The sequence below is a fragment of the Gadus chalcogrammus genome, chromosome 3 (assembly GCF_026213295.1).
Source record: "Gadus chalcogrammus isolate NIFS_2021 chromosome 3, NIFS_Gcha_1.0, whole genome shotgun sequence".
Classification (NCBI taxonomy): Eukaryota; Metazoa; Chordata; class Actinopteri; order Gadiformes; family Gadidae; genus Gadus; species Gadus chalcogrammus.
Window position 1 is genome coordinate 7,456,525 of NC_079414.1, and position 27,722 is coordinate 7,484,246.

The 27,722-nt window shown below is 46.4% G+C and overlaps 1 protein-coding gene across 2 annotated transcripts in view; it reads left to right on the forward strand.

The window, feature by feature from the left end:
- The window catches only part of usp43a (ubiquitin specific peptidase 43a), a 105,925-nt gene that overhangs the window by 62,957 nt on the left and 15,246 nt on the right, over positions 1–27,722 (forward strand). For both annotated transcript variants that reach the window (XM_056585693.1, XM_056585694.1), the window contains exons 7-14: positions 4,258–4,417; positions 7,080–7,191; positions 14,578–14,681; positions 16,401–16,478; positions 16,733–16,862; positions 24,022–24,141; positions 24,537–24,777; positions 25,456–25,614. In XM_056585693.1, the coding sequence (XP_056441668.1) occupies positions 4,258–4,417; positions 7,080–7,191; positions 14,578–14,681; positions 16,401–16,478; positions 16,733–16,862; positions 24,022–24,141; positions 24,537–24,777; positions 25,456–25,614 (1,104 nt within the window). The remainder of the gene's footprint in view (positions 1–4,257; positions 4,418–7,079; positions 7,192–14,577; positions 14,682–16,400; positions 16,479–16,732; positions 16,863–24,021; positions 24,142–24,536; positions 24,778–25,455; positions 25,615–27,722) is intronic.

Genomic DNA, 27,722 nt, shown 5'->3' on the forward strand with positions numbered 1-27,722 from the left:
TAATATATACGTCAGTGCTGTCCGTCTCACAAGCACTCTAAACAAGGGGACACAAAAAGCGCGATATCAAACAAAGACGGCTGAACTGAATATAAAAGTATGTTTACCCACTAAACAGAGCGTCTTTTTGTCAGCAACTAAGAACCACAACCTCAAAATATTATTATTTAGGTTTGTTTTGTGTTTTGACCATGTTTTATAACTTAACACTAATAAACCGGAAACACTCTCCATTCCTACCTCTCTCCAGCAGGGCAACTCTCCGACTGGAGAGCACGGCGGGAAATAAACAGGAAGTGACTACACACAAGCCAACGTATTAAAATAAAAGCGTTCAAAACAAATATACATTTATACATAAAGGAACAATAATGAATTAAAGGAATAAAAGGACTCTTAGTGAAATATAACATGACTATAAATACACCTGTTACACCTACAACTAGACTACAACAGGTACACTACAACATGTAGACTCTAGCTAGCCTGCAACTGGTAGACGAAAAGGGGAAGACCAGAAGAGTCCTGCTGCGTCTTTCCAATGCTTTTTAGTGTTCTCCCTGGTGGATCCCTGACACCGTGGGGGCTCTGGGAGCTCCAGAGCAGCACCTTGAGCACATTTGGTCTGACAGGAGGGACTCGTTCTCGCCTAACAAGTCTTTATTCTCCAACCCAACCACCATGGTGGATTGAACCTCAGGAAGTCCCCCCCATCTCAACAGTGTAGTAGGCCACAAAAGACAAAATCAGTGTTGTTGTTGTCAAAGCAATGCAGGGGTGGAAGGATGAAGTCTTGGATGATGGACAGCTCAGTCCACCAGCCTGACACGTCGGTTTGGGGCAGCGCACAAAAAGAACAGTCCGTGCTTAGTTTGAAGCCATCAATTGATCCAACAGCTAAGCTGAGAATAAACTCCTGTCGTAAAGTAAAGGGAGTGTTGTCAAGTGTTGGTGTTTTATATTGAATGAATGGTTGATTCATTAGCTGTCCCCTCCCTCCCTCCCTCCCTCCCTCCCTCCCTGCTGGGAAGTGGGGGTGAGGTGGATCACGTCAGGGAGAGCTCTGACTCATCCTCAGTGAAACAATGGGGGGATTGGATCAGTGCCGGGTCATAATAAGGGATCTGCATTCAGAGTTTCTGGGCAGAAACCTCATTACGGGGCTATAGGAGCCCGACTAGGGGGCCCGGCTCTGGAAAAACCCTTCGAAATCAATTAGGCCCCATAGCAAGAAATCCTGTGCCCCATGTTTTTGTTGATGTTGTACTTCGAGAGGGATATAATGGGCAGGATCAAACGGGGTGTTTATTGATGAACACTCGCACCCTCTGTTAGCCAGGTGCGTCCTGGGTCATTTGGACATCTATAAAAATCCGAACCAAGTGCATTGTGGGTGTTGGATTTCAATAGAGTGTGTGTGTGTGTGTCTGTGCGTGCGTGCGTGTGTGTGTGTCTGTGTGCGCGCGTGCGTGCGTGCGTGCGTGCGTGGGTGCGTGCGTGCGTGCGTGCGTGTCTGTGTGTGCAAAAGGAAGCAAGGGTCAGGCAAAGAGTTAGCGAGAAAGAATGTGTGTGCGTGTGCTGGTTCCTAGTGTCATCTGTGTCCTCTGTGCACTTCTGACAGCTCGGCTGTTGCTAGTCAGCAGGCAGCCAGCCCCCCTCCATGACAGCCGGCAGTACTGATCCATCGTTGATCCCTGCATCCCCCTACACCGTCAGCATCCCCTCCACTACCACCACCAACACCTCCACCAACCCCACCATCATCACCACCACCATCACCACCACCACCATCACCAACAAACCTCCACCACCACCACCATCGCCCAACTACTACCACCAACACCACCACCATCGCCCCACTGCCAGCAACAGCATCACTGCCACCGCCACCACTCCTCCAGGGATGCTCCCTACCTGGCCGTGTAAATCACAGCGGGTCTATCCTGGACACAAAACCACTTGCAAAGAGGTCTGGGAGTCAGTCCATCCCGCCACAGGTCCTATTCCCTCCATGCCCTGGCCTTTCTTCTGGCCTCCTTCCAGCAGCTGTTTCCAGACAGACTGCTGTATGCACACCTCGAACTCAGCTGCTGACGTCAACGGCAGGACTTCAAACGCAGCGTCACCTGCTGACTGCTCAACAGAGGAAGGGGATAATGGAGCCTGTGCAATAATTCACCATCATACGGAGAAGACAGGCCCTTTCATGTTATCGAAATCCACATGCAGATGTTCAGTATCATTGACAACATCTGCTTCGCTCCACGTATGTATGTCATATACGTGAATGTCACGTCTACATCTGTCATGAGGAGGTGCAGCTTCATCAGGACAAGCTCTTGTTGTGCCCATCGCCAAACCCCAATATCGGTTTTGTCTTTGCTCTCCAGTTCTACCTGCCATCCTTATTGCACGCATAAGGACAGAAAAAAAACAGCCCGACATACGCACAGAAACACAACCACCCACCCGCCGTATGTTTTCTCCTGGTATTATTTATATCTTGCTCCTCTCTCCCTGGTTCTCACATCTCTCCCTGTTCCTGCCCCTCTTTCCCTCCCTCCAAACAATAACAGTTTCAGGAGCCTCTCACTCTCCCTCACACTCGCTCACCTACACCAACCCCCCTCAGAAGACCAGCTGGACACGCAAAACCTGTTGCTTTGTGATCTGAAGCTGTTTTTAGAAGTACAGAAGGGATCATTTCAGGATAACACTGCAGAGCAAGAACTTAGCACTCAGTGTTCTTGTGAAGGTAAATAGACAAAGGCACCAAGGTCACATAAGTGTGTGTGTGTGTGTGTGTTTGGATAAAAATACATGACCTGAAAGCCTTCAAGTGTCTTGATACAATGCTTCATCTCAGTCACTTTCCCATAGCAGGAAATCCATTAGGCCCTTCATCATCAGCAAACAAGCCAATTTGCCCCCAAATAGTCTCAAAAGCTTGTCCCCTAGAGAGCGTTGGACTGTGGACACTCACAGTATGTTTTTGTTGATGTTGCACTTCAATAGGGATATTGGCAGGATCAAACAGGGCGTTTATTGATGAACACTCGCACCCTCTGTTAGCCAGGTGCATCCTGGGTAATGTGGAGATCAATCAATATCCAAACCCAGTGTATCCTGGGACAGGGTTTAGAAAAGAGAGAGAGAGTGTGTGTGTGTGTGTGTGTGTGTGTGTGTGTGTGTGTGTGTGTGTGTGTGTGTGTGTGTGTGTGTGTGTGTGTGTGTGTGTGTGTGTGTGTGTGTGTGTGTGTGTGTAAGAAAGAGTCAGGCAAAGAGATAGCGAGAAAGAATGTATACGCGTGTGCTGGTTCCTAGCGTCATCTGTCACCTATGTACACCTCTGATAGCTCGGCTGTTGCTAGTCAGCAGCCAGCCAGCCCCCCTCCATGACAGCCAGGACCACTGTTTTAGCTTTGATCCCCGCATCCCCCTTCACAATCTCCTCAACATCACCTCCACTTCCGTAACCACCACACCTCCACCACCACCAGACCTCCTCCACTACCATCATCACCACCCATCATCACTACCAGCACTACCATCACCACCACTACCACCACCATCACCACTATCACCACCACCACCATCACTCTCCTTGAGGGTTCTATGTGTGGGATGTGTGATTGCACCCAATGTCACACTTCTTGTGACCTCATCACGATTCCCTGATGTGATTTTTGCCTTTTATTTTATTCATGCCATTTTCTGTTTTTTCTTGCCTCATATGCTTTATATTACAATTTCAACTGCCTCCTCCCACTCTCAAGAGAAATAGTCAATCTACTCTAATCCAATGTCATTTATTTTTCAATATATCTGTTGAAGGGGACCCATTGAACAAATGAGAATTTTCCTTGTCCTGGTCCTTGCACTTCCAAAATTGGCTCTATTCCATTTGATCCAGTAGTGACGTCACTAATGGTTCTCCTCAAAAGCTCTCTGGTCTATAAAATGATCCAGACCACCAGCGACGGTACTTTGTGCGGCGCGTCAAAGCCACACGCAGATGTCGTCGACGTAGCAGAAACAGAAGAAGGAGCACATCCGCTTTGCTGATGAAATAAAAGATAACGCCTGCAGGGATTGCTGTAGAATCTCTCAAAAGACCGATCAACAAGGAGCGAGTGGTCGGAAGGGAGAGAACAAGATAAGTTCAGGGGCTGCTTATCACGCTCCAGATGGAGGTAAGAATGAGTCCGTACAACAGAGTCCCCTGGGTGCTCACTCGGTGCTTTTCTCTTCCTCCAGGGTACCACCACAGCCTCCCCTCCTCCCCGTACTCCTTCAGCCCGGGACCCGGCGGCCAGAGGTCAGGGACCCTGTCCTCAGAGTTCCTTAACAAGGGCGGCTCCACCAAGGTCCTCCTGCTCCTCTGCAGCACGGCGGGGTCTGGCCCGCAGGCAGTCAGGTGAGGAGGACGTGTGTGTGTGTGTGTGTGGGGGGGGGGGGGGGGGGGGGGGCGTTGGATCCACGCAGGCTTCTTGTTGACGGCATGCGTGTGGCTGTTCTCTTCATGGCTGATGAAGACTTTGGATCCTTGGGGCTTGTTTAATTGTCTTTTGATTCGGAGCGTTTTGTCATCACCGCAGCACAGCAGCCAGGATGCCCAATGATAACCGCACATGGATTTACTTTAATAACTACATAAGGTTTAAACATGCATATTAGCAATCATTTAAAAATGATATATCACCCATCCTGCATTGCAGGGAGGAGAAAGGTAAAGTCCTCTTCCTGCCCATCTATTATGATATCTTTATTTTATTTACAAATGTGCTTTTCTTTACACTTTTTTCTTTACACTTTACATTTTATTTCATAAAAGGGCCGGTAGACTCATTTCACTCGGGCGTGCTGAGGTAACATTTCCACGTTCAAAAGAAAAATAGATTACAAGAGTTCCACTCAACGGTGGTGTGGAATATCATGTCATGTGGTTTGAACTCTGAGAGGAAAGATATTGTTATAGGCTTCGACGTCTGTTTGATGACGATCTGGCGAGCTGAACCGTCCAGTACCATCAAGGTATTTAAAGACACCAAAGATGATAGATCAGACAATTATCGATTTTAGACCTTTTGATTTTATACTCCCAATTGAGATGGGAGCATTTCATGCATGACGATGGGTGCTTAGGGAAGAGACTAATTATACTTAAGACTCACACTTTTCTGCTCTCCTGTTCAGGGCAGGTGTTTAAGACTACAGAAAGAGCTGAGGACATGATTCTTGTCTTCAGGGAGACCCCCTCCATAGAATGACCATGAAGTGATGGCATATTCTCATAGGCCAGGCTAGGGCTTGTCAGAATTGAACTTTGGGCCATCTGGAGGGCCATCTACACCAGGGAATGGAAGAAAGAAGACCGGACGAGACAGGCTGCTGGCTTCTCCAGCACCCCTGTTATATTGTCCAGGGTGACCATGGGTTGCCTGAAGGATCTTTCAGTCATTCAGCTGTCATAGTAATGTTTGTCTTATATATAGGTTTATATTTACAGGTCGCGCTATTTTGACATGCATTATACATTCCATAAATTCTCTTAATAGTTCAGATTAATATTTGCTTTTTGTCCTCCTGAGAGGAATTGAACTGCCACCAATGTACATCACTAGAACATTACACAAATACCCACACAGAGAACCCAGCAGCACGTAAACACACAACCTCAAAGTGCCCCTTAGTACAGAGGGCACAACACTCTTCCTGAAACAAAACTCTTGGCCTGCCTCTGCGGCCGGCTGGGGTCCTAATCTCATGATGACACGGTGAGGGAGCTCTGCAGTAGCACTGGGGGTGCCTGGGACCCGCTCCCCACCATTACATGGTGTAGAAGCTGAGCCAACGTCACACTGATTGCACACGTCTGCAGCAGCGTCCCCGGCAGGAGGGCTGGGGTCGGAGACAGAGTTGCAGACGGTCTCATGGCCGTTCCCCTTAATGTCACCACATTTCACTTCCAGTCTGGCCCAGTACTCATACACCGTGGCTGAATGGTTACACTCTCACACTCCCAATGCTAACCCCCCGGGTCATGGACCCATACAAGTGTAAGACTTGTCCCAACCACAGTGTTATCGTGTGTGTGTGTGAGTGTGAGTGTCCGTGTGAATAATGTGGATCGTCAATCAGAATCATACTATTAATTACCATTTGAATGTTAAATTAGCACTCTGACCCTAACCATGGTCCTCCATTGATTTGAAGATGAAGCGATGAAATGTGGGCAGGGCTGCCAGTTATGCTGCCATTTGCAAACTAGCGGTCTTTCCTGCCTTGGAGAGCAACGCCAGTACGGCAAACTTAACCGCAATGATGTCGTTAACCCTCATCTATTCAAAACCAACAAACACCTGCATTCCTGTTATTTATTGCATTCTATTCTTTTAAACCAATTTACTTAAACCTAAACTTTGTACGTGTCCCATGGTGGGGATGGACCAGGATAAAATGATTTATAGAGAAACATTCCCTGGATGGTCGCGTTTTATTGTTGAGAAACTTCCTGGTCCAAATATTTTTTCATCAAAAAAGAGAGCCCCGCCAATTCTGCCGGCGATTGGAATTCGCCCTCCAGAAGGGTTTCAAGAAGAGCAATGCATTTCTTTCTGCTTCCAATATGATTTTGCGGGAGCCAATCACCAAGCTGGCTTCTCCCCCTCTGGCGTGCTATTGGCTGGTATAACACAATGATGACAGGGAAGCAGCGGCAAGCAGCAAATTGCGTACAGAGTCAGTTGAACTAGGCCCGATAATAATGCCTCTTGAGATGAAGAAATTGACAGCAGCTTCCAACCAACGAGCAATATATGATTGAGTTTGGTCTGGCAATAGCCAGGCTAGAAATTGCCTGCATTAAAAAAGTCTCAACGTGCAGGTTTAATCAGAATTTCAGGAATTCCTTGATCATCTTATGGTTATCATGTTCTAATTCCAGTCTTTCTTTATCCCCTCTTAATTTATTCTGTGTGTGTGTGTGTGTGTGTGTGTGTGTGTGTGTGTGTGTGTGTGTGTGTGTGTGTGTGTGTGTGTGTGTGTGTGTGTGTGTGTGTGTGTGTGTGTGTGTGCAGGTTTGGACCGCCCTTTCTGATGCGCGAGGACCGGGACATTTCCTGGGAGCATCTGCACCAGAGCATCCTAAGCAAGCTCTACTACCTGATGCTGAATGGATCCCAGGCTAAGGTAGACACACACACACACACACACACACACACACACACACACACAGGTGCCAGGCTAAGGTACACACACGCACGCACACACACACACACACACACGCACACGCACACGCACACACACACACAGGTCCTAGGCTAAGAAAGACATACACACACACAGGTCCTAGGCTAAGGTACACACACACACACACACACACACACACACACACACACACACACACACACACACACACACACACACACACACACACACACACACACACACACACACACACACAGGCCCTAGGCTAAGGTAGACACACACACACACATACAGGTCCTAGGCTAAGGAAGACATACACACACACACACACACACAGGTCCCAGGCTAAGGTAGAGCCTGCCTGCACGCACACATACTCATATGCACAGATCAACATGCAGGCACACGTAAACACACACAAACACACAGGTCCATGGCTAAGATAGAGTCTGCCTATACTCACACACACATATACATAGATAAACATGCAGGCACACACAGACACACATGCACACAAGTCCCAGGCTAAGGCAGAGCCTAGGACAGGGATAGACAAGACAGACACACACACACACACACACACACACACACACACACACACACACACACACACACACACACACACACGCACGCACGCACGCACGCACGCGCGCACACACACACACACAGGTCCCATGCTATGGCAGAGCCTGCTTGCACGAACACACACATATACACATCTAAACATGCAAACACACACATAGACACACGTGAAGACACACAAATACACAGGTAGACAAACAAACACATACACACGTAGGCAAAGACACTCACTTGTAGAAACACACGAGCTAAACCCATTTCCCAGCACACACAAAGTAAACAGCCAACCAGGCAGAAGCTCTGAGCAGCTCTCCAGAGAGTCATTGACTGAGTCACTTTAAACCAATAACTAAGGCTGGCTGCTCCATCTGCTGTTCTAGCCTTTTAGATGGGGAAAAGCAATTGTAATTCAAATGTATTAAAATCTTTTGTCTTCAGCATCATTCTACTTTTATCTTGCAATGCGAGATTGCTTCACTCTCGAGAAGTCTTCACTCACTGAATACAATCTTTCAGATCAAACAAAAAATGTATCCGGATACAATGCATCACTTGTTTCTTCTTTTTGCATAGCACCTCTTTGCATCAAAAGCATGTCTAGCGATGATAATAGAAAGCAATGATAGAATAAAATACACAATTCGTTCAGCTTGCACTATATAGGCACATGGCGGACGTTGTTTTGAACTTTTCCTTTTTATTCCTCAAAATAAATAATGGTATGTTAATGTTCGTAAATCGACTACTCTCATGTGATTCGTCTCCACGTGTAAGTGAAGCAGAACTCTTCAGGATGTAGTCTTTCTTACCCAGACTTTCTGTATAACTAGCCTACTACGACTACTGTGCAAACAGATGACTCAAAAGAATGACCTCATTGTGTGTGAAGGCCATTCCTTGTTAAATGGTCCCTGCTAGCTCCTAGTAATGGTTTCATGGTGGCAATAGTGACAGGCCATGGCTGCCCAGACCCTAACAAGAGCAAACAGACGGATTTCCCTCCCCTTTCCTCTGATCTGAGGCCTTCAGGACAGGAGCGTGTGCGATGCAGTGTCCCTGTTGGGACGGTTGGAGAGTTTGACCTTTCGCCAAATCGTTTCATTTGTCTTAAAGGTCCCATGACATGCTATTTTATGTATTCTTTAATATAGGTATTAGTGGGAAACTAACACAGTATTCAAAGACGTTCCCTAAATTCAGCCGTGGTGCAGAGTTACAGCCACTCCGAGCCAGTCGCACATTGAGCTTCCCCCAAATGCGCTGTTTCGGTGGGCGTGTCAAGGAGGAGGGTGGGGGTGTGGCCCTGAGCAGCTTGCAGCCACCATGCGCTCTGTTTACAGTGGATGTATCGCAATGGCGAGGCGCACACCATTTAGCCGTGTTCTGTAAATATTCTAGAACACACGGGAGTCCTGGAGCTCTATATCTAAATATTATCATATAGCCTACACAGATATCTAGATCATATAATATATATTATCACGGCCAAAAGCTGTGTGAGCCGAATGCCGATATTATGAATCTCAAACGACCGCGTTGGGTTCTCCGACGTTCCTGGTTCTACAACGTCCACATCAATGTGAATACACACACTGTAACGCAAGTGTTTCTTGTCGGTTCTTTGACGTGTCTTGTATTTCCACAACGAGACTGTCGTGGGGGTTATCTGAGCCATGGTTGAGAAGGAATTGGGGGAAAGGAACTTTGGTTTGACTCGCTGAAGTACATGAACTGCGACATGCCGCCGGTTGCCGCGAGGCACCATCGCCCGGCAGCGGGCAGCCGGCAGCGCGCGGTTCAGTCGACTTCAGGTTGATGTGAAAGTGGAAGAACCAGAGACGTCGCAGAACCCGACAAAGTCGTTTGTGATTCATAATATCGTCTGGAGGCGCACACAATATGTTATATGATATAGATATCTATGTATTATATGATATTATTTAGATATAGAGCTCCAGGACTGTAACGCAAGTGTTGTACACTTCCTTGTTATTTGGATAACCGTTCTGCTGTTGGTGTGATGGCGCATAACACGAATGAATGAATTGGGGGGAAGGAACTTTGGCTTTGACTCCCTCAAGAACATGAACCACGACATGGAGGAGAAAGGGATTGTTGGCGGCGAATGTCTCCCGCTTGAGCCCCGCTGAGGGACCACCGCCGGAGGCGGAGGTGCATAAGCGCTGCCCGGCAAAGATCCCTTTCTCCTCCTTGTCGTGGTTCATGGTCTTGAGGGAGTCAAAGCCAAAGTTCCTTCCCCCCCAATTCATTCTCAACCTTGCCTGAGATAACCCCCAATACGAGTCTCGTTGTAGAAATACCAGAGACGAGAGTCCGACGTGATATGCGCCATCACACCAACAGCAGAACGGTTATCCAAATAACAAGGAAGTGTACAACACTTGCGTTACAGTCCTGGAGCTCTATATCTAAATAATATCAAATAATACATAGATATCTATATCATATAACATATTGTGTGCGCCTCCAGACGATATTATGAATCACAAACGACTTTGTCGGGTTCTGCGACGTCTCTGGTTCTTCCACTTTCACATCAACCTGAAGTCGACTGACACGTCAAAGAACCGACAAGAAACACTTGCGTTACAGTGCGTGTATTCACACACACACACACACACACACACACATGTGGCGCTCGCCCGGTCGAGTCTCATTGGCGGGCCAACGTCTCTGGGCGGGCCAGGCAGAGTAAGGGGAGGAGCTGAGATTCCTGATGACGTCATGAGCACAGAATTCCAAATCAGCGCGCTTGAGCCTCCGTTTTTTCGAAGGCGAGCAGAACAGCTAGAGCTAGTTTTACACCAAACGCAAGTTTTAGCCACTGGGGGACCATAGGCAGGCTAGGGGAACTCATATTTATGTTAGAAAACCTCCCAAAGTGAGATTTTCATGTCATGGGACCTTTAACTTTGTTAAGCTAGGATCTGTGGTGTGTGTGTCATGTTCAATATCTGAAAGACAACAGAGCCCGTTAGTTGGAGTTTTCAAGGAAAAAAAGTTCACTGCAACAGTCCACAGTAGTGTGTCTGTATCGCTGTTTACCACAGATGTGTGGTTCCAGTGTTTGTGGCAGAACGTTTTTGTCGACATCTGCTGAGCTTGGTAGCTTTGTAATATTGTATTATGACTCCCCCTAGTGGCTGTTGACTTGCATTACATGACTGCTGCCTGAGATAATTTTAGAGCGAGCTAAAAGGAATCCCCATACAAGCAGTCAAAAATGTGGTTTCATATCGCACATGTCTTCAAATGTTTATGCCATATTGCAGTACAAATATTTAAGTGTGTGTTGAATGCTTTGCCTCTGCTATGCTTTTGATTGTGCAGCATTTGTTTGAATGATGTATGAAACGTGGTTGTAGTGACGGCTCTTTATGGTTCCACCTTCCCGCAACGCAAGGGGGTTATGGACCACTTACATCCTTGCGGACCCTCCTTGCGTCCACCGCAAGGGCCGGACGTGCGGCTCCCAAAAATTTGAACCATCCGTCGAGGCAACGCAGCAGCAAGGGCTGTGATTGGTCCGCTTACTAAAACCCGACGCAGGACCATAAGTGTTCATGACTACGTCGAAGCGTCTGCGTGGTCATTGCGTTGCGGGAACATGGGACCATAAAAAGGCCTTAACCCTTGTTCGTAAAAATAGCTTGCAGATATAACACAGACTGGTTCACTTGTAAACAATTTTAAAGGTGAGGTGTCGGGTGTCGGCTGGTGTCACTATTGGTAGCTGCAAAGGCAGCATTGATTTCCATTTAGGGGTTGTACATCGTGACGACACACCACGAGGACTGCCCCCACTACATGGAAGCATAGGAGCATCGGAATGACAGTTATTATGCTAGTAGTTATGGGTCTTTTTTAAATTGTTTAGCACTGGATAGTGAAGTGATTTGTCACTCCGGGGAGCCATTGTTTGTGTTTGAAACTGCAAAAGTGCTTCTCATGCGAGACTTCGCAAACAAAGCTTTCATCAGCCTCACTGATTATTCAAGTTAATTCAGGTTTTCAATGGACTACATATCCGTTTACACAGGCCCAGTTGTGATGTCAGAAGAGTCACATTTTCAAAACAGCTTGTAACAGCTAATCACACTCACACCTGGTGGTATAATATGTCAACTTCAAACACAACCCATTGTCTAAACAGGAGGAGAAAGAAACCTACCCCTACATTTTAAGTCAAATTAAAATACATCACTACCTACATCGAGTAGTCGTGTTGATATTAAGTCAATTGGAAATTGGTGGATGTGAATTGGAGCAGGCATGATTGATAGCTGCACACACAACACCTTTAGCACCATACTAGGGGATGTCCTGCGGTGAAAGCACACCCTTATCATTTCTTCCGACAGTTTCTTGAGTGTTAGTGGTCAATGCACATTTTAATTAAAAGGCACAGTTCAGAAGCATAATTATAATACCCTTGGAAGCTTCTGTGGGATATGGTCGGTATGTTTCTGGCAAACATTGTTGGTAACTGATTCAGTGATGTCTGTATGTATCAAATAAAATAGGCAATCAGGACCCTTCTCTGAGCTTTTAAAAAAGGATCAAACTCACTGATGAGCTCCATGCTACCCAAATAATTCCCATTGATGGCTATCACCCCTAAAAGCAAGTCCCCACTCTGCCAAATACCTCCCTACACCCTCTGTAGAACTCTTGTAGAAGTAATTTATACAATCATTGCTTTCCTGTGCATTTAACAACTTTCGTGTTCGGCAATACGGTGAATAGCACAGCCACTCTCTGGGCAGATACTACCCGTTGCAGAGCAGGAAGTGTGCCCTTGAGAAGAATCTTCTCTGATGTTTGTAATGACGTTCTGAGGCAGATTGTTTGTTCTGGCCCAATTCTGGTCCCATTTTCGCCCAGTAGACACGCACCTGTTCTCGTCCTTTTCTGCCTCTTTTCCATGGCTGGCAGAAGAACAGCCAGATGTGCTTTGCTCAGAGGCCCCGCGGTAACGGGCTATCCCACCGTCTCCCTCAACCATGATTAGCGGTGCTCCATCACTTGCAACACCGCTGGTTAGCGGGGCTCCGTCACTTGCAACACCGCTGGTTAGCGGGGCTCCGTCAGTTGCAACACCGCTGGTTAGCGGGGCTCCGTCACTTGCAACACCGCTGGTTAGCGGGGCTCCGTCACTTGCAACACCGCTGGTTAGCGGGGCTCCATCACCGGCATCAGGGCTGGTTAGCGGGGCTCCATCACCGGCATCAGGGCTGGTTAGCGGGGCTCCGCAACTGGCATCAGCGCGCGCGTGTGTGTGTGTGTGTGTGTGTGTGTGTGTGTGTGTGTGTGTGTGTGTGTGTGTGTGTGTTATTAACAAAGACGTTATGTGGTATACAAGGAACCTCTCTGCTATCTCTCACACACAAACCTGAAAATGTCTGTGTAAAGAACACACTGACAGTCAATGAGATGACATTTATACGCAACACACAAAATAGGCATGTAAAAGACCAATGGTGAGCACAATAAACACCTGAATGCGCCCTCATTGACTTAATAACTTCTACGTTATGCGCACACGCGGCGGACGGTGTGGGGGGACGCAGCCACAGAAAATGCATGTTTGGTGGGTTTAAATAAAACAACCCTCAAAATAATCGTGCTTAAAATGATCTTACATTTATGTAGAACTTGAACTTAAAATATTCTTACAAGAACATAAAGAACATGAACGGTAGAACTACTGTATGTCCAGTCAACGCAAACTCCACTAATACAACATGAATCCAATGGCGCAGAGGTTTGGATGACATGTCTGCTGGCCCTCTCTCTCCCTAATTACTATTGGAAAGGTGCCCATCTCCCACCCCTTAATACTAACATTGTTTGGTCAAATCGAAACGTCAACCTCACGTCTATCGGTATTGATTGATGTTTGTAAAAATAATTATAATATCCAGCCAGTTTTTTTTAAAACTAGCCCAAATTGTATGTATCAATCCTAATGTGATTTGGAATGATGGTGATCTGCCCAATCTGGCAACATTGCTAGAACGGCCTTAACCAACAGTTGGTCTCAATGTGACAACTGAAAATATACAAAGCTGGTATGAAACTTAAAATGTGATTCAGAAAAAAAGATTCTGTTTTCATATTATTGAAATCTGTTGATATGTCAAAAGGTTTGAACAAAGGTCAATGGTTGAAAATTGACAAGGTTAGTAGAGTTGAAGCCTCAGAGAATGGGCCGACCCTTCACCGTCCGCCTATTGACTTCAATTGTAAAAAGAAAGGGTGGTAAAAGCTTAATCGTAATAAAAAAATAAATTGAAAAAGGTTCAATAGAAACCATCATGTCAAAAAAGTGCTGAACTTTTTCATACTTCTTTTTCAAATGGTGAGATAAAGGCTGCATTCCTGTGTTAACCAGAGTCCAATACATATAGTGAGGTGAAGGCTGCAGACTCATGTACAAAGCTTCTTTCTAGCATAAGATGGGCAAGAAAGTTGTTATGAACACACAAACAACACCCGAGCATCAATAAGAAGTTTGGAATGACAGCGCTCATTTAGGCTAAAGCCCAACAAACTGTCAGCTCGGTGTTCGCCATAGTTAAATGTTATTAAAGCAGGGCTAACTCTACCTGAACCGTGTTAAAGCAGATTGTGGGTTTGCATGAGCAAATTTCAGGGTTGCTGCTCAAAATTAAAAAATTTTATCATCTGCATAAAAATGGGGTGACCCATATATGTATATGTGAGCTTACAAGCGTGTCGGATGTGTGTTGTGTGCCCCTACAGAACAGCGGCGTGCTGTTTAAGATCCGAGTGGTGGGTGGATCTGCAGCCTACAGCTACCTCTCTCCACAAGACGGACGGCCCCTCCAGCACCCTGCGGTGGACAGGTATTCACATCAGTAAACAAAACATTGGCACACTTGGAGCACATCATTATGCAACGAAAAGTTTTAGAAAGAGGGAAACATTTGACGACTGACTACTGCACTTTAGCACGGATCTGCGTTACCTCATGTAATCGGTATTTGGATGATGATAACGTATGAGAGAAATTATACAACGGGGGACCTAAATCCAGCGATCTGATATGCTATGACGCCCGATCATTTTGTGAAAGTTTGCATATCACTCCGCGCCTGGAAGTAGAAACAGTTATAAAGTAAAACATATGTTGGATGATGGAGAGCGTGTAAATGTTGTTACTTCGGGAGTGAGCAAGGCGACGGAGAGACTAACGAAAGCTTAGGCACACGGCGAGTGAACTGCTCCATAGGATAAATTGCCGGCGAACCGCTCTATCGGAGCCTTCTCTCGGAGGGACGCTAAAGTGTGTTGCATAGCGACCGTCGATGCATAGCGGCAGCCAGGAGGGACTACTTTTTTGTATTCTTTAATTAAACGGCTATTTTGACTTTCTTGGTTTCTTTTTAAATGTAGTGTGTCTATGACTTTCGTTTCGCCATAATAGTAACCGTTGTATAAAAGCAATAGATCACTTCAGTCAGTGGCATGTGCTCATTATACCACTGTGAAGGGGGTCGCCGGCCCTCCGCTGCGCGTCGGGGCCGGACAACGCCCCTTAACAGTGGTATAATGAGCACATACCACAGCCTGGCGTGATCTATTGCTTAAGTATACACACACATGTGCACATGCATGAATTCACACACTAGCTTGTACCCTTGTACAAGCTTAATTGTATAGGTGGTTAAACCTGGCAGGGCAGGGTGATTGATATCCATGGAGGACGTGTTATCACTCAGGCATACAATGACCACTGTGATGGCAATCACTTCCCTGCTTGTTTTCTTTAGTTTATACACAACTGTAGAATGGGGATATCGTTCCTTCATTCAATACAAGGCTGATGTCATATCGTTATGAAGGCTGACATCCCTGTTCAGCCATGGACAGGGAGTGAATGAAAAGAGAAGAAGAGGAAATCGGATTCAACAATAGACTCCTTTCACAGAGGCGACATAAGATGAACAGGTCTTCATGATTTTGTAGACTTATCTCCCCTAGTTGAGTATACTACCCACTAGACTTATCCCCCCTAGTTTAGTCAACTACCCAGCAGACTTATCCCCCCTAGTTGAGTATACAACCGACTAGACCATTGGTTCTCAAAGTGCGGCACGCGGGCCAATGGCGGCCCGTGGAATCATTCCTGGCGGCCCGCAATGACATACATAATTATGTAAGTTATAAAAAAATAATAATAATAAAAAATATATATATTTTTATCAATATTAATTTAAACAATATAAATAAATATAAAGAGAAAAGTCGACTCCCTCTAGCTTTCAATTAAATCCTTTTACATTTGTTAGTTTTAATCTGACTGTACATTACTTTGAAAGGTGGAACCCTGAGTTTCGTGATTTAGACCTCACTTGACCTCACACCCGGAGGTCCACGGTACAATGTTTTTTTTTCCTTTGGCGGCACACACACGGGAGTTAATTACTGTGTGTGTGTGTGTGTGTGTGTGTGTGTGTGTGTGTGTGTGTGTGTGTGTGTGTGTGTGTGTGTGTGTGTGTGTGTGTGTGTGTGTGTGCTTACGTGTTTGCGTGCGGCCATGTGTGTGTTTGGTTGGGGCATAGGGGGCTGAAGCTGTGTGGGACCGGGGGGACCCCTCATGTCAAGCTGGTCATTGAGTGGGAGCACAAGGTCAAGGACTGGTGAGCAACACACACACACTCATAAACATGCAAACCGCACACACACAGACACACACACACAAACTGAATTTAAACTATGCACATCAAATGAATAAATAAGTGAGAGTGGGGCCTCAGCATGCAACTGCAAACTTGAGGGACTGAGATCCAGAGCTTATGTTTATATGATGATTACACAATGTAACTCTGTTATGGTTGTGTGTGTGTCTTTGTTTGTGTGTGTGTGTGTGTGTGTGTGTGTGTATGCGCGTCAGTCTGTTTGGCAGTATCCAGGAGGAGGTAGTGAAGGATGCAGAGAGTGTGAGGAGCCAGCAGCAGCAACATCTACAGCAACACAGCTGCACTCTGGACGAGTGCTTCCAGCTGTACACCAAAGAGGAACAGGTGACACTTCACACTAGCACTGTAACCACGGTAACATCTAGCCTCGTGAGACCATTTAGATCCCTGAAGGCTTCAGACCAGTTGACACTTCATACCGGCACTGTTACCACGGTAACATCTAGCCTCGTGAGACTAGATCCCTCAAGGCATCAGACCAGGTGACACTTCACACTAGCACAGTAACCGTGGTAACATCTACACACCTACAAACTTGCCGCTTTTCGGCGACAATCGCCGTTTTTTGGGTCAATTGGGTCATTCACGTAAATCGAGTAGACATCGAGAGGTACTTTTTAGGGGGGGGGGGGGGGCACAAATGAGGTTGAGAGTAAAACATAAAAAATAGGATTGCTGTAATGGCGAGTTATTTGTTTAGTGGTGAAAAGTTTGAGAACCCCTGATCTACATCCCTCAAGGCTTCATACCTACAAACCAGGAATGGCATTGATCTTGGTCCAGTGACTAAGGGCGCATTCACACTAGGCCATCGGTTCCCAAGTCCGTTTGACACCTAGTGCGCCCCTAAAGTCTAGATCGTTTGGCTAGTGTGAGCACGCCAACCATACTCAAGTACAGTTCAATTCCATGGCCTGATCACACTTCGGAGAGGTGTGCTCAGTAGGGATGGACATTCGATTAAATTGTCTTAGTCTATCGTCTGGAGAATTAACAATCAATTTTCGATTAATCATTAATATTTTTACATAAAAATTAACTATTTAGATGCTATATTCAAAATGCAATTAAATTGATCGTTAATCCTCCCGCGTTTACATGGACACTTCTGGTCTGATTAGAAGTGGAAGAACAGCTCAATCGAAATAGAAAATGATCATATACACGCCTCAATCAGAATACACAAGAATGCGCAAGAGACATACGGACATACGCTTACCACTTTTGTAAATGCCATATATACAGTACATTTGGATTGTATGATAGGTATTGATCTTTACCGATTATAAATCTAATCGGATCAGAAGTGTCCATGTAAACCTGGCTAATCGGAATACAATTCTCTGATTGGAATAGAATTTCATGCGGAATAGAAGAGGTGGTGTAGTCCGCTACATTCAACATGCATACAATTATTGGACGAACTGGACCGCTGTCAAGGAAAGTGGATTATTTTGCCTGATTCACATCTTTTCTTAGCATTCCGCAAGTAGTCTGGTATCTTATCAACCGAGATGGCATCAACCCCAGCGTGTCAGGTTGCTAAGCAACGTCAACATCTTTGGCGGACTATTTCTCTGCTGAAGAACACTACGAATTGTAATTGTAAAAAGACACACCGTGTGAAGATATTTTTTAGCATTAGTTTTATCGATGAAAAATGTACGTCATCAAAGAAATTCTTAATTGATCAGTTAGTCAATCGTCAATTAATCGTGCCCATCCCTAGTGCTCAGGCCACGGTACAGATGCTAATGAGCCGACACGCGCACACGCACGGATATGCAACCTGAGCTGGATGACGTATAGTCCATGCAACCCTTCTACCCCATTAAACAATAAACATGGCGGCAAGCGGTTCAAGAGTGGGTTCACGTTGATGCGATAGCGAAGTTGAGTGTTTGATAAAAAATCCGTCACGGCGCAGGCTTTCTTACTTCACTGGAGAAGGTGGGGCTGCGCACAGAGTCTAGACCTCTTTAGAATAATTTGCATACTCCTGAATGTTTTTATTTTTTTATGAATGTAGACACCTGCATGCAAGAATAAGTTCACGTCTGAATGTAGGCTACTAACGCGATTAACTATTTACAAGTGCAAAAACGCCAACATATTCTTTATTTTGCTGACCACTTCTTTTTTATCCCGTCAAAAGCCTCGTAAGGACAGTTCCTCTGCGTCGCTCTCATAGATCGCACCATCCTTCAACGTTTTTCTTTAATACGATTGCATCCCCTTCTCTCATCTGATCAGGAGCTTGCGGATTTCAATTTCTCTCCAATTAGAACTGCTCATGATCATATCGCTGCGTTGCCTCTGCAGCAACACCTCTACCCCAACCCCCCCCCCCCGGAACCTCGGATCAGTCGCATTTACAACAGAATGAAACCCAATAAACCGACATTGTGTGCAGGGTCCGAGAGGGTAAATTGGGGTTCTAGCTCAAACAGGAAATTTTCCTTGGGGAGTGTAAACACGCGGACTGTGTCGTGAAAAAAGCGTGCATAAAACTGCATATTTGGCAGTGTAAAAACGCTCAGTGAGAGAGGGCTGTATCTGAGTAGAACGGCTCCAAATAAACAACAAAGTCAGTAAAGTGTCAATTGTGTTCTCTATGTTGTTCTCCATTGATCTACTAAGCAGCGGAAGCGTATAACAACTTGATGGCGTTTGGACAAGAGGCAACAGTACTCAGGCCCAGTTGAGATTGTCTAGTGTGAGCACAGGCCAGCAGCAAAGGGGGGCAATAGATTCTGTAGGAAGGATCGATGTGAACTTATTGAAGAACGGTCGCTGGACTTACGGTGAGTGTCAGAGCTCATCACAGCGCAGAGTTACAGCTGTTAATTGCTCTTCAATTTTATGAAAAACAATGCATTTCAAAATACTGGAGACATGATAAGATGATGTATACCGAAGGCTGCCCTAATCTGAACAATTATTAAATACCTTCATAATTTCTTTCCCAAGTTTGCTCTTCCTGATTTTTATAATGTTGGGCTGTTCTTTTGCTGGCTGTACAGCTTTATTCAAATTTGGATCTCAATGACTGTCCGGTTCCTCTTATCCTCCATAACGCTGCTAGGCATAGTGCGTGGGCATTCACATGAACGATAGTTATATTATAACTCTAGTTCTATGATTGTAGCCGTAGCCGCTTAGGCTTTGCCTTATGGCCTTGTCCCTTGCACGTGCTCGCGCTCACTGAAAATGTAAACTATGCACCAATCAACTTGGGCACCGCCCACATTTCCCACGGCACTGTGTATATAAGGCAGGACATACCGCTGTTCATCCTCCATGCTATTCTTTCAACATTTGTACAGAAGGTGGGAAACTAAACGGTTACGCCCACAATCATAGAAGTAGAGTTATAATATCATAACTATCATTCTATTTCATGTAGGCTACGCCGTCTAGGCTTTGACTTATGGGCTAGGGCGAAGCTGCGAGCGGAGCCCAATCAATGTACTCCTGCTGGACCCCAGTCAAAAAACCCGAAGTCACCAGTGCACATCAGACTCAAAAAAGCCGAGGATGTGCAAAACGCAACAGCTTTATAAAAAAATTATTCCTCCTAGCATGGCGATGATCAATAGAAAAAGTGAGTCTGTAAAAACTCTGGCTCAATCCGTGCTTCATGGAATCCATGAAAAGGAAAAGAAAATCCAGAGTAATACGGTTCCCATTAGGTCCGCTGCCGCCGGGAGCGGAGCTATGGAGTCCAACTCGCCAATAGGAAAACCCCTCTAGTCTGTTTCTCATTTGTAAAACGGCGGGAGAGAAATACTGGCAGTCCAATCCAACTCGCCAGCGAATCCAACGATGCTGCTTAAAAGGACACACCTATATTCTTAAGCCATAATAGGGGCCCTTGTCTTCCACCGAAATGCCTCTGAGTAGAGCCGTTGAGGCGGCCAGGCCCCGTGTCGACTGAGCTTTAACGCCCAACGTCGGTGCTAAGCCCGGCTGAGAGTAGGCTAAGCAAACACCCTCACATATCCAGCGAGAAAACCGCTGCAAACAAACAACTGTTGTGTGGAGCGGAACGCGGCCAAGCGTTTCACGTACATAGCCAGCGTCCGCACCGGGCACAGATGATGCAACTCCGCTCAACCTCACTAGAATGAGGCGGGGGGTGAAAAGCCTTAAGCACAATATCCCTCAACCGGAAAGAACTGTTAATGTTCTTTGGGAGGATTGCAGGATTAGGTCTGAGTAGTGCAAAGGAGCTGTCCTCATTCAGCAACAAGCAGCTCGGGCTGACAGACAGAGCGGTCAACTCACCGGCCCGCTTGGCAGAAACCAAAGCCAATAAGAGCGCCGTCTTAAAGGATAGGGCATCCAAAGGGGCCTGAGACAGAGGCTCGAAAGGGTCTCTGGACAACCCGCTCAACACGGTGGGGAGATCCCAGCGTGGTGTACGCGCAAAACAGCATGCGCGAAACAGGCCTAACACGTCTAGCCCCACGCAAGAATCTCTTGTCCAGTGGCTGAAGACCAGTCTACCATCACAGCCTGCATGGCCAGCCGAAACAGCTGCTGCATACACCTTGATAGTGGAGAAGGCCAAATCTTTTTCCAATAAGTACTGCAGAAATGCAAGCACGCTTCCCACCTTGCATAGAGATGGCACAGCGTGGTTCCTGTCATACCAATTAGAGAAAGCGCCCCACTTCACCGCATAGAGGGAAGAAGTATAAGTTGCATGAGCACTCTGGATAGTGTTGATAACCGCTACAGGCAAACCTTTGCCCTGCATGATCAACCTCTCAGGAGCCAAACCAACAGCCGTCCCGAAACATCGGGCGGGTGGTGCACTGTCCCGTGGGCCTGTGAAAGTGCATCCGATCTGAACGGTACCGGCCACAGCGCCGTCCGCGAGAGCGACGCTAGCTCTGGAAACCACAGAGCTGAGCGGTTCTACGGAGCCACTATATTGAGGGACAATCTCTCCTGTCTGACCCGTTCCAGAAGAGGAAGGATGAGCTGGAGCGGGGGAATTGCATACAAGAGAGCCCGCGGCCAAGGTGTGTGTGTCAACGCATCCATCCCTAATGGGGGAAGATCCCGAGGGTTGAGAGAGAAACACCACCTGCAGTGTGTGTTCTCCCTGGACGCGAACAGGTCCACCTGATGTCGGGATGTAACCGCAACTCGACTCGTGGTGACCGCCGCGAGACATGAGGTCCGCCCCGAAGTGGGGCTCTTAGGCTGAGGAGATAATGATGAGCCCAAAGCCAGAGCTTGACCGCCTTTCGGTGGAGAGCAGAGGAGCGCACTCCCCGCTGTCTGTTTATGTACTCCGCCGCCGACACGCTGTCTGTCCTGATCAGAACGGGGCAGCCACGTACCAGGTGAAAGAAATGCAACAGCACTTTCCTCACAGCGCCGAGTTCCAACACATTTATGTTTGCTGTGGGAGAGACACGCTCCTCCCCTATGCGTCAACGAGGCGTCCGCGAAGACCACTACGTAGGAAGTCACTCTGCCGAAGGGGAACACCCCTGAGAAGGGCGGGGGGGTTTTCCCAATATTCCAGGTCGGGTGACACAGAACGGGGTAAGAGGATTATCCTGAGCTTGTGTCGCATGGGGTCAAACCGTTGGCGAGCAAACCAGCGCCGGAGTCTGCGCATTAAGAGCAGATGCAGAGGAACCACGGGATGGGCGGCTGCCATCAACCCTAACGCATTGTGGCCAGTGCGGTCACGTTTCTGCGAACGCGAAAGCGGGAGAGAGCCTACAGGATGCCGTCTCGTCGAGGAGGCGAGACCATCGCTGTCATGGTGGCTGAGTCGAGGCAAAGCCCCAAGTCGACTATCTGCCGTCTGGGGAGCAGGGAGCTCTTTCCCCAGTTGATGGCAAAATCCATGAAAGAGAGATAGTTTATCACCGTAATGGTGTCCTTTCTCGCAGTTTCCTCTGAGTTGCTCAGAATAAGTAGGTTGTCGAGGTGGAAGAGAACCCTCTTTCCTTGATGCCTGAGCGGTCCCAACGCCGTCTCAACACACTTCGGGAAGGTGATAATGCCGGCCTGATAATGACCGGCGTTCTATACATTATCCCGCTTATTACACGGCTACTTTCCGAAACGAAAAAATAACTTCACACAGTGTGTCTTTTTACAATTTATTTGTTACAATTCTTAGTGTTGATCAGCAGAGAAATAGTTCACCAAAGATGTTGAACGCTTCAGATCAGCTGACGTCGCTTAGCAACCAAATACGCTGGGGTTGATACCAGACTCCTTGTGGAGTGCTACGAAATACGTGAATCAGAGGCATAAAATCCCCTTTCTTGAAAGCGGTCGAACGTTGGGAAGGCCCATTCAAGTGATTTGAGCATTCTACAGCATTAAGGAGAACTGTGTATTATTAATGTTGACTTATCTGTCCATATATTTGTACAAGATTATGAATATGCATCACAAGCCTACCAGGGCCAGGTAAGCCTTTGGGCGCAATTTCTTGGCTAGACCTAATCCCTATTGCTAACCTGACTGAGAACATACAGGCAAAGGTGTGGGGATATTCAAAGACACTATTGTGGAGAGGAAAGACGAGGATTGTAGCCTGGGGTTTGTCACAAAACAGAATAAAGGCCAATGAAATTGCTTTATAAGCCTGTGATCCCCCTTCGCTTCAGCTTTTATTGGGATGGTCTGGCCAGAGGCTATTGTTGAGTTATAGATAGAAAGATAGCTTGATGGATGGATAGATAGATAGATAGATAGATAGATAGATAGATAGATAGATAGATAGATAGATAGATAGATAGATAGATAGATAGATAGATAGATAGATAGATAGATAGAGACTTTATTGTCATTGCACGTGTCACGAAATGACCAGTTACATCCCGTCCAAAAAACATAAAAAGAAAGTGTGGGGAGACAGGACGGAGAGACTGTCGGGACGCATGCGCCCCCTGTTATTTTGATAAGAAAAGGAAAACGAGGGAAAACGAGGGGAAAAAAAGGTAATTTCCAAACTAGGCTCTTCTTAGGGGGGCAAAGTATAGGGATTAGGAAAAAAACACCTCAGCACATCAGCAACATTTTAAAAACATCACAAACACATGTGGGAGGGGGGAAGGGTGTCGGGGAGGCGAGGTGTCCCAGCTCAGACACCGGGGGGAGGACGCAGCTAGCGGGCTCGTCACATGACTCGCGGCATACTGTACTGTAACGAGGGATGGAGAGGGGGAGGGAGTCCAGAAGGTGTTGAGTCCAGGGGGGGGGTGTGTGTTATGTGTCTTCGTAAAACACCCAAGGACTCCATCTCCAGCCAGACTCAACAGTGTCTCTACCGTCTGATGCTGGTGACGAGGACACGACCGTTGCCGCGGAGACGACCACGAAGAGTTCGGGGCAGAGCATCTGTCTGCATAACAATTCCATGAGTCACCTGCCATGCTTTTATACTTTAGGTGTATTGATAGACTGATGCGTTGATGACCAATGGATGTGTCGTGTCCTCCAGCTTGCCCCGGACGACGCGTGGCGCTGCCCCCACTGTAAGCAGCTCCAGCAGGGCATGGTGAAGATGAGCCTGTGGACCCTCCCAGACATCCTCATCCTCCACCTGAAGCGCTTCCGGCAGGTAGGACCCCCCCCCCAAACACACACACACAAACACACACATGCACACACAGTGCGACTAGCTCCAGGGAGAACCCCCCCTCCATACTAGAGCTTAGATCGGGCCCAGAAAATCAAGCCCGACCCGGCCCGAGCCTGTGCATGTTCTGTCCGAGCCCGGCCCGACCCGACACATTAACTGTAATTATGAGCCCGAGCCCGATTTTAACCCGAAATTTTTTTTAATACATATGTAACTTTGTACACATTTGTTACTATAGGCCTACTCTGCAAAATATATATGTAAGGGATAATGTCTAGAACTCATTATCGGTCATTATCGGGAAAATGACATGGGTATGGGATTGATATTGACACGGTGGCCCCTGACACGGTGGCCCCTGACACCCCTGACAGGTGGGTGAGAGGCGGAACAAGCTGTCCACGCTGGTGCGCTTCCCCATGGCCGGCCTGGACATGGCCCCCCACGTGGTGAAGAGGAGCCAGAGCATGAAGAGCCTGAACCTGGGGCCCTGGCCGCCGGCGTGGAAGCCCCCCGCCGGACAGTCCCCCAGCCCGGCCCTGCCCCAGGACTACCTGTACGACCTGTACGCCGTGTGCAACCACCACGGGGGCATGCACGGAGGGCACTACACTGGTACACACTCGCACCCGGCTCCCTCCCCCCCCCCCCACCCTCTGTGGGGATCAGTCCTCTAAGGTCGATGCGAACTCAACAGCGCTTGTTTCCTGACAGCAGTGGAAGGTGGATGATTTAACCTGAATGTAGAATCGACATTAGAAATGGTTTTTGGATTAATAATACCCGCTTAAAGAGCGCGCCCTCATCACGAAACCGTTGCTCGTTAGAACAGGGCCTGTCTTCGCGGCCACGAGGTTAAAGAATAGATTTGTTATGATTTCTGTAAAAAAAATGTTTTGGGATTAACTCAAATTAAAGGGCAGGGAAAGATGGTTTAAGGTGAGGGTGTCATGGATGCAGATGCAGGAGATGGAAATCCGACGGTGTTAGTTTCTCATACTCTCTTTACAGAGTGGTCATCTATTCAGTTACAAGTCACACCCAATGACAAAAAAACTTGTATTATTCATAATCAGGGAAAATGTTCCCAACATCAAACACCAAAAATGACATTTTTCATGTTCAACAGGCAAGAGTCCTCACAGAAAAGACAGAGGAAATACAAATTTAAATGTCCTCATATAATAGTTTCTAAGATGGTCTCATTCAAATGAATGTCGAGGAGATCCCCCTCACCACTGGAACTGCAGACGTTATCGTGATGGTGTGTCCCCTCCTGTTACTCTGTTGCAGCCTACTGCAGGAACTCTGTGGACGGCCAGTGGTACAGCTACGACGACAGCAGTGTTGACCTGGTGCCAGAGGAGGAAGTGTGCACCAGGGGGGCCTACATCTTGTTCTACCAGAGGAGGAACACCATCCCCCCCTGGTCTGCAAGTAGCTCCGTCGGGGGTATGAGACAACTGCATTAGCTAATTCAATTGTAAAGTGAGCCAAGATTTTTTGATTGAAGGCACTCTAACTCATGCTCACTCGTACGTTGGATTTCAGGCATGGTTAAAGTTCTCCCGAGATAGAGGCTGGACTTGTGCGAGCTCTGTCCAATGTAGGATTACTATTTCGTTGACAATCCAGTATTATGTTTGAAGATTTTTTATGGGAATTTCTACTTTAGCAAGGGTGGATAATCACAGGATAAAATAGCAATTTCTTAGTCCAAGTCCCTTGAAGACTTAACATATTGATTTCAATAAAAATAAAATAGAGATGACCTTACAAGTAGAAGAAGACATAAAGCACATCAGGTTCATCACTTTCTGCTGGAGGGATCTGGGAAGTTGGCTTCTTTGTCCTTTCCTCCTTCTTTGTCCACAACCTTTTTCTGCTCTGATGTCACTTTACATTTGTGTGCTTGATCTACCGCACTGTATCTTCCTCCTGAATATGGGGGATCCAATAGGCGTGTTGTCAGCTTTACAGCTCAGTTTATATCATAGTCAGAAGGTGGCTGCCCTAAGTGGGCCTTACTCGCCACGGATCGCTCAATGTGGACAGCCCCCAGCAGCAGGTGCATTCCTCCATGATCTCATCGTTTGTAGCACTTTTATATCAAATACATACTTTGCTACAACAAAAGGCACTTTTTGGCTGACATGAATCATTTGTATAGAAAGAAAAATAAGACGGAAATTAAAATGTTTTTAAAAAAGTGTATTTGATATTTAATATAAAAATATTAAATATATACTTTCTTTGTTATTAGTTCATATAATATAAAAACTGAAAATAATAAATTGATATAGATAGATAGATTGATAGATAAATCTTTATTATCTTCCTGGGGGAAAATTCCTTTAAATATCGATCTATTTCTTTGCTTACAGAATAAAAGCATAGGAGACACTGATAATATAATGCCACGAGTACATCATACAAAACTTGTTTGCAGGCACAATCTTAAAAATCCCCCGTTTTGCTTATCAATTGGAATTGGCTCTGTCCAATCTCGAGCCCCCCTCAACTCCTCAACATCAACTGGAATTATCCGTTACTCACTGACAGGTTTTTCCTTTGAGACACATTCACAAAGGACAATTGAGTCAATGCCAAGAGTGAGCTGACGCACTCTGAGCTCATCTCTTGTGATCGCATCACCCGTGCACTTGAATAGCATTTCCGCCATGTTGGCTCTTTTATGCTCCTCTTTTATTTGATTCAATTGTTCAATTATATGGCCCACTTATCGCTTAGCTCAAACTCAAACAGAATCCACACACACTAATTCTGAAGACCATCTTGTATTTGTTCCTTGGTACAGAGAAAATAAGGTATGAGGTGCAAAGGGGAGACCTGTCTGCAATTAAAATTATAAATATAGCTGCGAGCAGCAATGTGGGTGTCAAGCATAATCGGACTCGGTAGGCTTATTCTGCCGGATGGACGCAATCGGCCAGGGGGCTACATGACGACCGCCTCGGAAATCGGCAATACCGACAGCCGGTGGGATGAGTAAATGGGAAAAGGACCCCACCTAGAGGTAAGGGGGCAATGCAGTCTGCCTGACAGAACAAATGTCACAAATACATAGGGGTATTCGGAACAATATCAACAAAATAATTTACAAGATTTATGGGGAGGTCTGACAGTATCATTAAACATTGATAATAAGTTTGAAATGTACTCATGTGAAGAGAGAGGAGTTAAAACACGTCTTCATTAATTATAGCGCCCCCTAGAGGTCAATGGTCACCAAATTCATTGAGTGTCCCCATAATGATGTTATGGGTCTATGTATCAAGTTCGGTTATGATTTGTCCAAGGGATACTGAGATATTGGCGTTTTTCCAGTTTGGCGGCTTCGCGGTTGAATATCATTGGCTGTCGCGGATATTTGTGCAAGTTATAATATACTAGCTATACGGGGAGGTCTGATAGTATCACCAGACATTGAAAATAAGTTGTAAATGTACTCATGTGAAGAGAAAGAGGTCAAAACACATGGACATTAATAACAGCGCCCCCTACAGGTCAAAGGTCACCAAATTAAATCAGTGTCACCT